Source organism: Miscanthus floridulus, chromosome 15 (assembly GCF_019320115.1).
Source record: "Miscanthus floridulus cultivar M001 chromosome 15, ASM1932011v1, whole genome shotgun sequence".
Classification (NCBI taxonomy): domain Eukaryota; kingdom Viridiplantae; phylum Streptophyta; class Magnoliopsida; order Poales; family Poaceae; genus Miscanthus; species Miscanthus floridulus.
In genome coordinates this window covers 77,156,383-77,168,262 of record NC_089594.1, presented here as the reverse complement: position 1 = coordinate 77,168,262, position 11,880 = coordinate 77,156,383, and the positions used below count along the sequence as shown (strand labels likewise).

The following is an 11,880-nucleotide window of genomic DNA, read 5'->3' as shown; positions in this document are numbered from 1 at the left end:
TTGGTTAAATTCTGGGTCCGCCACTGGGTCAGCCTGCCGTGTGCGCTCCCGTCGGTGGCACCCCTTAGCTCAGATCCGTGCGTTCCAACACCGAAGCCACCTGCTCGTCCGGCGTGCTCTCTCAGCTGTGCGACGCGAGAAAGACGGAGGAAGAATGAGAAAGTGAAGCTAGGGTTTTTTTGGGACAGCAGCGGATTGGTTTTGTTCCTGAGGACGTCGGATTGGCATCAACGGTTCAGATCAAGCTGGTAGCTAAGTGGGCCTGCGGGGCATCGCAGACCAGCGTTCTTGCGCGGCCCACACAAGTAAAGAAAAGATTTGTAGAGACGGTTAAAATCGGTTTTAAGAGGTGGTTTTAAAAACTGCTGAGGTGGTTTTAAAACCGTCTCTAAAATTGATTTTCGGTTAAAGCCCACACGGGCGTTCATCAGGCCAAAAGGCCGAATAAACCGTTTTCTGTCCGCGTTCTTTTTCTCGTTTCCGTCTCATTTTCATCTCTCGTTTTTTTTTTGTCCAGTTCGTTCGGAGATGTTCCGTAGTCCATATGTCTTGCTGCCGCTGCTGCAGGACTGGCGTCCCGTCACTAGTACAGAGACGGGCTTTACTCCCGGTGGGGAACACCTTCTAGTTTCGATTCCCCACCCGGGAGCAAGCTAAAGGGGAGTCCTTTAGTCCCGGGTCAGGAACCAGGACTAAAGGAGACCTTTAGTTACGGTGGGTAACACCAACCGGGACTAAAGGTGCCTCCTGACATGCCACGGGATCGGCACCCTTTAGTCCCGGTTGGTAAACCAACCGGGACTAAAGGTTATTTTACCTTTTTTTGTTTCTATTTCTATTTTCTTTTTTTTTCTATTTTCACGCTGCTACCAGGTTTTCTTTTGTTTCTATTTCTATTTTCTTTTTTTTCCTATTTTTAATTGATGATTCGTTTTGGTTTTTGAATATGCATTCTACGCTGCTAAAATATATGTACGTTTATAATGTTCAACATTTTGTATAAACTATAGTACGAAGGACCTTTAGTCAAGGATCAGCGGTACAATCCTATAGAGCAGATCATGTTCAAGTTCGTGCTGCATGGTTCGAGAGCTGAGCTTTTAAGTTAGCTTTCACTCTTCTGAGCAAGCGAGGTGGTGCTAATAGGTGGGACTGACCAGCAATTCCAGCATATTGCGTACTGGGCCGGCCCATCGAGGCTCCTATAAACGCCCGGGACTAAAAGATCTTTAGTCCCGGCTGGTAATACCAGCCGAGACTAAAGGTATACCTTTAGTCCCGGCTCGTAATACCAACTGGGACTACTTGATTTGTGCTAGGCTGCTGTGCCGGTGGGGGCTGTGCTAGGCTGCTGTGCCGGTGGGAGCTCAGCTAGTGCCGGTGCAAAAGGGTAACCGGGACTAAATTTGAATAGGGTACCATACGTGAGGTAGCAAACTAGAGTACGGTTGCAGGCACTCTTCAGTAGTTTGGTAGCTGTAGTATATTCAGATACACCGCGACCACACAAACGGCACACCTCGCACACACATGAAGACTGCCGGTTACAGTTTGAAGCTTTAGCCCCGGTTGAAGACAGCAACCGGGACTAGAGGTTCTTCTAGTCCCGGACGGAGCCTCCAGCCGGGAGTAGACTTTTACTCCCGGTTGGAGGGACCAACCGGAAGTAAAAGTTAACCTTTAGTCCCGGTTGGTAGCTCCAACCGGGACTAAAGGTCCCTGCAGCAAAAGCTTGCCGTAGTAGCCATTGGGTAGGGACCTTTAGTCCCGGTTGGAGCTACAAACCAGGACTAAAGGTCTCTCTAGTCCCGGGCGCGAAATATACCGGGACTAAAGCCAAATTTTGAGCTGGATCAAAGGTCGTTTCTCTAGTAGTGCGTGCCACTCTTTTCGTGATTTTTTTTGTTTTTAAATGTAACTCTATTTTTTCTTATAAAGATAAAAAATAAATAGTAAACAAAGTATTATGGGTCTTCGAAACTTGGACCATTGCCTAATAAATAAATATAAATATTTCCATCCTTAAGTTGTCGACATAATTTTATTAGAGAAATATTTATTATTATTACATAAATCAATTGATGGCCTAACTAATCAAACTATAAACTGAAATCTTGATCCGTTTGTCCTCAAATCTAATCAAATTAAATGTTTGTCCAAGTTATCCGCATATACCGGTGCAAATCTCTAAGTTGTTCATATATACCAGTACAAATCTCAACACGTCATACTCATCAATAGAGATACCAATTATAGACTGGATGACGACTAACCCCTTGCCGACTTTAATAAGATATTAAAATTAGATATTCTTGTGGATCCTCAAAAGAAGTCACGGAACTTGATATCTAACTCTATCAACACATGAATAATACCGTTGTAGCTGCACAGCAAGCTGAAACGACGAATAAGTCGAACGTTTGATAGCTTTTTTTTCTCTCGTTCACGCACGGCCATATTTGCTAGTAATATTAATTAGTCATAATCAAGCACGTGGTCACCAGTTGCGAGCATAGTATGGGATTTATCAATACCTGATCCTATTTCTTCTACACCGGTGGTGCATGCTTCATTAGATCTGTTGTGGATTATTGCAGAATCGGCACATGCCCAGCATCGTCCCAACTCCCAGCCCTGTACAGCGCCAGCCACTTGGCCTCCTGCAACCGGCCCTGATAGTGAGAGACCCTGCTTGGCCTGCCGGGCCTAGGTAACATGTTTTGGCTAGATACGGTTGTAGACCGCATCTGCTAGATACGGTTGCATCAGCGTCGCACGCTTGGACACCAATGTCTTTGTACACCATAAAAAATCATCGATGCACTTTCAGTACTCATGCAGCTCCTTCCCCCCGCTGCGCTCACCATCTTAGCCTGTCCTCTTGGCCGAAAATTTTTGACAGCATCGTTGACATCGACAAAGCGAAAACAAAACATGTCCATTCCAACTACCATAGCTTAAATTTGAATGAATTGACATAAGGCGTAACATGTTTTGGCTGCTGTGATTATGCATATTGGCTATCGATGTCCTACGTGCTATGTGCAACTGGTTCATCAATTCATCGATAGACAAGCATGAAAAGCTCAAGATCAGTGTAGCTGACATCATTTCACCTTCTTTTGCGAGAAGTTACTCACAAGAGAAAACAAACGTGGTCATGGCATGGTCGATAATAGTGTGAGAGTGGCATGGTAGCAGGTCTCGGACTAACAGCTCATTGCCATTAGCGATGGTTTCATGGTTTTGGAAGCCTTAAGGCGCCTGTGGATGTTGGTACGACATCAGGCCATCCAACGCATGCATGCTTGAGCCAGAAAATGGCACCAACAGAATTGAGCTCCATTATGGTTAACAGCATGATATTTTATAGCAAAAAGGAAACTACAGATCTCTCCAAGATTCAAAACATTAAATTTTAAAAGAGTACTAAGGAACTTGGATAGTTATTTCTCGAGGAATGAAGTTCAACAAGAGATAATTCAATTTGTTGTCTCTGCAGTCGCGAATGATCTGAGGTCATTTGGGCAGGACAGTTGTGATTGTCATGCTGGATTGAGTGGTGCTGCTAGTAACGCTTGTGACAGTGGTAGATGTATAGTAGAAGGCATCAAGTGGTGGCTCATAGGTTGCCACCGGCATCCTCGCCTGCAGATTGGGCAGTGGCATCTCAGACCGCAGCACGCTGACGGCCTGCCGGATGGACGGTCGGAGGCTCCGCGCGGTCAGGGTGCGCGCACCAGAGGCCGACGACCATCATGACCCTCCTTCTCCCAGCTCTTGCTCCCTCGCTTCCTCAAGGATTCTAGCCTGCCTCCTCCGTCGCCGGCGAAGGAGCCATATGGAGAAGATGGCCAGGATGATCATGATCGAGACAGAGCCGACAGACACGCCAATTACGATCCCTGTCTTTGATGGTTCTGTGGAGGGATGCAAAAGACCGCGTCAACGTTGTTGCCCTGCATCAGTCGATGACGATAAACGGATAAAGGAAGCCGCAGCAGGAGGATGTGTACCTGGAGTTGGCGGCGAAGACGTAGGTGGCGCCGGCGCCGGCGCCGGCGGCAGAGTGATGTCTATCAGGAACGACACCTTGTAGCGCAGGTAGCAGCTGTAGCCCTTGATGGAGCATCCCGTGTGATTGGGAAACAGCTTCCCCAGCCTGATGGCGTAGCTCCTGATGCAGGTCGAGCACTCGCTGCCGTTGAGGTCCCTGGTGCACTGTGCCAGCCCGTACATCTTCATCTCCTGCGAGCCCGTGCTCGAGTACGCCATGCTTCTTCTGAAACTCCGCGACGTGTCAAAGGCGATGCCGCTTGAGAGGGCGATCATCAGCGGCACCCAGGCGTGCGGCACAGCTTCTGAGGTCACAGGCATGCCGATGGGGGTCAGCGGCTCGGCGAATACGTAGCCGAGGTCCGCGGTGGCGGGGATCGGCGCGGCCGAGTACCGGAGGACGCACGCGTCGTACGCCGCGCTCACGTTCCGGCTGCCCGGGCACGCCGTCGTGATCCCGGCTGACGCCGTGGAGATACAGTAGAGGCAATCGGACGCGTCGCGGTCCGCGAAGCACATGATGAGGCCGAACACCGCGTCGGGCCCCGACCCGGCGCTGCCCTTGTAGAACCAGCCGTTGTCGCCGGCCGCCGTGGGGAGCGCGGCCAGGAACTGGTCCAGGTTCTTCTTGTACTGGCTGCCGTCGGTGTAGTTGTCCGACGTCGAGCAGGACGGATTAAACGGCTTCAAGATATTGTTGCCCTCCTGCCCTGCGGCTGCGACGAAGAGAAGGGCCAAGGTGGCGAGGAGGAGGAGAAGACGGGAAGCCATAGCCGGCCGGCAGCTCTCAGCTGCCCTGGGACGCCGTTGCTTGCTGGTTTTGGACATGGACACCCTGTGTCCTCCTCTGCGTTGCGTTGCTCTCTTTCTGACACCGTCAGCTGCGACTGATAAGGATTTGTAGTGGATCAGGTCGGTTTCGAGCTATTCATTCAATTATTCTTCGTTCTTTGCACGATGTAGGATCAGGACCCGGCGACCGGCGTCATGTGTTGTGTCCTGGCCGGTGTGCACATGCAGAAACCAAACTGTCATGTCATAATAAAGAAGCTCGAAGTTCAGAGAGTCACCCTTCCATAGTAGTCACTAGTCGGCGTTGTGTAAGAAATGACATTTTACCAATTTCTTGCCGATTTCAGGAGTGATTTTTAATTGAGAAAATTTCCCCCTTATGTATGAGGAAGTTCAGCAGGATTCTTTCATAGTGGTCACAACTTTCGTAGGTTAGGAGTACTGATTTTCTGCTTTGAATGGATATCTCTTAGCTCTTCCCCTCAAATTAAAAGATATCTCTTAGCTTCTGAAGTAGCTGATTGATAAGCTCACAAGGGTGGTCACAAGTTCCATTTGGATCTTTGGCAGTTGCCGGCCTGCTTTTGGCTTGGGTCCAGTCTATTATCAAACCTATTAATTGTTGGTTCCTGTCAAAGTTCAGGCAGATGCACGGTGGATTTGCGCCAGCGCAAGCCTGCTCTCGTAAATCGTAATTGTGGCAAGGAGAGAAGACGATTCAAGGGCAGATGTCATGCTATGGACGATACTGTTGGAATCACTCCCTCTGGTTTCTTGTTGGAACTTGGAACCACTCCCTCTCACTTGTGGTGTTTATCACAAACACTTACACACTCACGTTACGGTGGACACAAAGCACACACATACAGAAAACGGTACAAGCTAACAAGCTTTAGTTTTACGTAAGCCACACAACTCCCATCGTTTTCCATTCATATATATAGACTCAAGTACATGCAAGAAACAGGCCGCTGGCCAAATCACTCAGCCAAGACTCACGCCACATCTCGCAACGTGCAAATGTGCAAGCACCAAGCAGCATGCAAGCCATGGCCTCCTCGCCGGCCACGAATAGTTTGAGCTAAAAATTAATTGAAAAATAAAGAGTCTATATAAATTATAAATAGCTAACTTCAAATTTTAAATTACAAAAATAGTAGGTACATTCAAAATTTAAATTACAAACAATAGTAGCATCATTTTCATATGTTGAAGAAAAACCTAAAGAATTTTTTTTTGTGTATTACTATACTGTAAGTAAAGTTTTTTTTGCCGTCAACTCTAGTGCAGTTGGCGCGGCAGGGGGGATTACAGATCCGCTGCGCGGCCCACTCTCTTTCTCTCTCTCGCTCTCTTCCTTTCCTCCTCTGTCTGCGCCTGCCCGAGCATTCGCCGCCGTCGTCCCTCTCTGCCTCGGCCATCTTCAGCGCTCTTCCTCCCTCCGTGACTCCCCTTGGCCTCCCTCTCTCACTCCGCCGCCGGCCCTCTCTCTGTCAGGCTCCTCGCTGCTGTGCCGCCCGCTGCGTGCTCCCCGCCGCCGGCCACCAGGGGCCAGCGGCGGCCCTCTCCGCCGGCCGTGCTGGGTGTGGGTGAACCCCCGAGGTTCCCCGCTTCGTAGGACAGGTAATCCGCTCTCAATTTCTTGTTGCAATGTTGATTTCAACCTCGATTTCATGGTAGTTAGGATTTGTATAGTTAGATTAGTATATTTAGGGTTGAATGGTATTTAGATTAGTATAGTTAGTTAGATTAGTATAGTTAGATAAGTATTTGTAATATTTGTTAGTATACTTATTAGGTATAGTTAGTGTAGTTAGTTAGTATAGATAGTTTAGTATGTATCAGTTATATATAGTTAGGTTAGGTTAGAGGTTAGATATTTAGGTTAGGTTAGATTGTATTAATATTTTGTTAGGTTACTATGTATAGGTTATATGTACTTTGTCGCCCCTGTTTTATTCGCCAGAACCATTTCATAGACTTGATGAAGTTTGTTCAAATGCTTTTGTAGATGGATTGTTTAACCCGTTTGTTTTATGGAGGAAGTGTTAGAAAAGAAGATATGGTGTTTGAGGATATTGAAGATGAATTGGAAATGTCTGATGTGCCTCCTAGCTTCAGTGACCTTTTCTTGTGTGTTAAGGAAAAGTTTGATGGTGCTTTCACATCGAGGGGGGAGGTTTATAGTGGGAAGACTAGGGAACACTTTGTCTTAATGCCCTTGCCCAACGAGGGTCATTGGTCGCGCAAAAAAAGGTATAATCGAAGGGTCAAATGTGACCATGCATGGCTGAGGTGGTGGTGGAGAATGGATACAGGAAGGAGGATGGGCCATCCTTTGATGGCGTTGGAGGCGATGAACAACAATGGGGGTCGATGTGGACACAACACTAGGGAATATGGTATTGGATAGTTAGTTGACACATGAGCAACTTCAGTCCTCTCCAATGGCAGTTGATGAATGCAGGTGGGTTTCAGTAGGCCGTCTGAACGACGACTTCGATGTGGGTTCATTCGAGCGGGACGAGTCAGAGCAAGAGGAGGAAAGGATTGGTGATGAAGTTAGTAGTCATTCAGAGGGTTTGGACCATGATGAAGGAGCCAGAGATGTGCCAGTTGACCCAGGTAACCATTACCCAGGACCGGTTGAGGAGAGAGTAGTCAAAGATTTGCCTGTTCGTGCTGAAATAGAGGAGGCTATGCCTGTTCGTACTCACGTATAGGATGCTACTCCATATGATTCATGGGTGAGTGTTGGCAGTCCTTAACGATCAATTTGACCCACCAATTAAGACCTAAAAAGAGAAGAAACTAGCAATCTTGTGCACATATGCATTTACTATTAACCAACTTCCACATGTATTTGGAGATTATTGTTTTGGAGGACATAAACACGAATACATGGGAAAATATACCAAAAGGTATGTTCCAACAAAGCGCAACTCTGAATTGCGCTAAAGGATTAATAACAAAGGCCCATCTACCCAAATTATTTGGGCGAAACACCACCCAAGGAGCAGCCTAGGCTCACTCAAGAGTCCACCGCGCGAAGGCGGTGGCAACCAGAGACGGTCAGGGTGCGGCCTCACCCCTCCTGGCGCCTCTTGGCCACTCCTTCGTATGGCGGTGTCCGGGCGACATGCGGAGGTGGTGGAGACTGGGGTTCCCGCCAAATATCTCCTCCACACCGTGTCAGCCCCTCAATTTGAGAGTTCTCAGTGCTTCCATATTTGCACCAGGATCACGCACAAATACGCACTAATCACAAGGATGGTACACAGATATATTATAAAAGGTTCCGAGCTTTAATGATATCTAAAATAAGGTCTACAACAGTGGCCCGAAGGGCATTGTCGTAGGCTACAGAGTTGGCGGAAAGCTACGGCCATGAAACGGCATTATTGGTGGTCTCTAAAGCGGGATTATTATACAACGAAATGACATTCTATTCCACAGGCAACTAGAGCGCGGACGAAACCCTAGCCTCGATGTCACATTCCTACGAACGAATCTCCTAATGGGAATCCTATTCCTCGCGATACGCTTTATCTTCGAAGTCATAGTCTTCTTCTGTGCCGAGGTCTGTGAGTTGACAATGGGTGAGTACATACATACTCAGCAAGTCCCAACCATGGGTGGAAATAGAAGTGTAGTGGTGATTATAATTTAAGGGTGAGTCATAGCGGAGTATTACCATTCCCACTAGTGCCCAGGTTAGTCATCAATTAATTACTAGTTTCATTGCACATAAAAGTAAAGCTAATCATAGTATCTCATCCTAGCATTTGCCCATTCCAAGGACGTGGCTATTCGAATAGATTTAATAAAACTCTACAGAGGTGTACAAATTTCCCCACACGATAGGTGCAACCTCATCCATGATCAATGGACAAAACAAACATAATGAGATCCCGTACCCGCTTGGAACGCTAACCTAGATTTCTATATAATCTCTACCATGATTTCACAGGGGTTGGAACACAAAACCGGGAAGATACCAAATCTCCCCCAAATGTGATGATACCAAATTATCACAAAAGAAAAACATGGCTCAAACACGGCCAAGAAAACAGTTGTTCGAACGTGGCCTCAAAACCTAACGCTTAACGTGGAAGATCACATAGCATCCACGCCAACCAGACACGGAAGAAAAACTATCCCCCATGCCAGCTCCTGATCTTCCGTTGCCTACACCGGCCTCCTAGTAGAAACTATACTTCTATCTAACGGGGTGTGGGATCAAGCCTACCCATATAGACATGTGGCTATACGAAAAGACTCACTAGGCGAGAGGTACTATGAACCGGTACTTATGTGACCGAGGCGAGTATCTCCCACAGGAACCCTATCCAGGCATTCCTACCATGACAAACTACCTCCATAGTTTACCACTACTCGCCCCATGTCGGGGTTTAGTTCATGTTTAACATGTTTTAAGTTCCATTATTATTCCATATCTAGTCATGGTGTGGAGCTCATAACAAGATAGCCATTTATCTTAATTATATCATATTAACCGAGCACATTTTCTAAGGTAATAATCTTATAGTCATGTTTTAGCATTTCGGTGGTTTTAAGCAAGATGGTAGGGAGGGGAGCTAGGACTTTCCTTTGTTGTCGTCACCTTCCAGCATGTCTACGTAATTCGGGTTTTCGTCCTCCTGACGATTATTGTCGTCTGTCGGACGTATCGGTCGCTTAAGACTACCGCTATCTGCAAAAGAAAAAGGACCCAAGCAAACATAGAACTATATGGTGGCACTAAGTGCATATGATAGGGTTTGATTTTAGATGAGTTTTAGAAGTGGTTTCATGCAAATCCGAGTTATGGTTTAAAAGTTATGAATTTTAGAAGTTTATCCTATAGCTAATTAATCTAAGTGGAATTTTATATGTATTTTCTAGTGCATAAAAATGGGTGGAAACTACATAATTAGTTTCCTTATTTCATCTAGTTTATTTACAAATTTTCTAGGAAATTTTCTAAGCTAGGAAAATGTATTTATAACACTCTGTGTACACTAGCCGGGTGTACCTAGCGTTTTTTAAGCGTACCCTGCGCTGTGTATGTGTTGTGTGTGTGTGTGATAGGAGGGTCCCATGCTGGCGTTAGCAGCGATGGTGGCGTCGGCGTTAAGGCCATGGGTCCATGTGTCAGTGAGAGAAGGAGGGAGAGAGAGAGAAGACGGACAGGGATGGAGGGGGATGGTGATGCCATTCCCTTCCGGTCCCTCTTGGTGGGGACACAGAAGAGGGGGAGAGGGGGACAGCGATGGTTGGTGGTGAACGTGCCAACGATGAAATAGGTGAGGGGGAGCAGGGCTCGCCGAAGTGGCTTACGCTGGCGGCGTTGGCCCTCGAGAGAGGTGGTTGAGGGGTGGACAAAGTCCGCTGAGGAAGCCACAGCGGGTGGTGAGGTCGCCGTCGGCAGCGGGCGCCTGTGGCGGCGGTGGCGGCTCGCCAGGGTGGTTGCGGCGGTGCTGTGCTCTAAACTCGGCCCTAGTGGCCCTATCCTAACTATCTATCTACGCGTACGTGAAAAGGGACGAGAGGGGAGTGGAGTGGGGGTGACGGGGTGTTCTGCGGTGGCTTCACCGACGATGGTCGATGGCCATGGCGGCTTGGCAGAGCGGGCTCACGCGAGCAGCGCTACACAGAGGCCTAGACTACCTAATACCTAATGCAAAAGAAAAGGGGAGGGCTCATGGACTCACCAATCACTCCAGTTGGCCAGAGGCGTAGTGGAGAGGAAGGAAGGAGCAGGCGGCACTAATGGCGCCAGCGAACTCCCGAAAGGGGAAAATGAGAAGGAGGGAAATGAGGAGGGGAAAGGGGGAAAAGAGGGGGAGATGGGGTGTTCTTGTCTGCGGCGGAGCTAATGGTGGAGAGGGCGTGGCAAGAGCGTCGGTGGTCGGGCCTATTTATAGGCGGCTTGGCCAGTGTCCCAGCGGCGACATATTTCACGTGGCCATCCTAATCCATCACGTGGCCATGCCGTTGACCTCGTCTGGTCACATCGCCATGGCTGGCGCTTGCCCATGCACACGTCGGAGTTTTCTTGGTGGCTACTCTGATGGCTCTACACGTTGACGACCATGGCGCTATTGTTGACGCATTCATAGTGTGGGGGAAGAGAGAGGAGACAAGAAGAGAGGGGCGTCGTGGGGTCCCGATGTCGCCATGCCTCTACTAACCTTCGCTAGAACCAGGGTGGCTCTGGCAAGTGTTGACAACGGGCGGGGCCACGTATGGCTTGCCGGCTCGGGGTGGATGATGAAGCTGACTGGCGGGCCTGGGGCATCGGTGGGAGAGAAGGGGAGAAGGGGGAGCGAACGAGGCTGGGCCGAGCTGGACTGTGGCTTGCTAGGCCGGCTCGAGCGCGGGAGAGAGGAGGGGGATGAGGAAGGGTTGGGCTGTGGCTTTGGGCCAAAAAGGAGGGAGGGGAGGAAACGAGCCCAAGTGGCTTTTCCTATTTTCTAATTCCCTTTTCTATTTCCTATCTCTTATATGTATATGTTTGAATGATTTCAAATTCAAATCTAAATGCATGAGGGTGTAAATGGGTGCCACTATAAGTTCAACAAGCCAAACAAACATTCACAAACAAAGTTGCACACCTAAGGTTTTATGTTCCTATGTGGTTTTATTTGTAAAAAATGTTTAGGTTGGTTATATATATTATTTGCTATGCAAATTTTAAAAATTTCAATTTTTTTGTAGTTTTTAAAACTAGGCCAAAATTTAGGGTGTTACAAACCTACCTCCCTTAAAAATAATCTCATCCTCGAGATTTGAGCTGATCCTCGAACAGATAGGGAAATTTCTTTTTGAGGTCATCTTCTCTTTCCCATGTGGCTTCTGCTTTTGTATGGTTACTCCATTATACTCGACAAAACCTCACTGCTGTCCTTCTGGTTTGTCGGGTGACTGTATCCAATATCTTAACTGGCCTTTCTTGATACTGTAAATCTAGCTGTAAATCTATGGTTTCCATAGGCACTTGCTCTTCTGGCACTCTTAGGCATTTCTTTA

The 11,880-nt window shown here is 47.8% G+C and overlaps 1 protein-coding gene across 1 annotated transcript; it reads right to left on the bottom strand.

Annotated features, from left to right (window-relative positions):
• Positions 1-3,327: 3,327 nt before the first annotated feature.
• On the bottom strand, positions 3,328-4,976 carry LOC136508238 (antimicrobial ginkbilobin-2-like protein). Its single transcript, XM_066502882.1, has 2 exons — positions 4,017-4,976; positions 3,328-3,920 (listed from the first exon to the last, which is right to left on the bottom strand). Exons 1-2 carry the CDS (start codon positions 4,882-4,884, stop codon positions 3,757-3,759), a joined length of 1,032 nt encoding a protein of 343 aa, XP_066358979.1. The 5' UTR covers positions 4,885-4,976; the 3' UTR covers positions 3,328-3,756.
• Between the last annotated feature and the right edge of the window lie 6,904 nt (positions 4,977-11,880).

Excerpts from the sequence above, each read along its gene's own strand:
- LOC136508238 (XM_066502882.1), bottom strand. The coding sequence starts at position 4,884 with ATGTCCAAAACCAGCAAGCAACGGCGTCCCAGGGCAGCTGAGAGCTGC. Across the intron at positions 3,921-4,016 it reads GTCTTCGCCGCCAACTCCAG|AACCATCAAAGACAGGGATC; the intron begins GTACACATCCTC and ends ATCCCTCCACAG.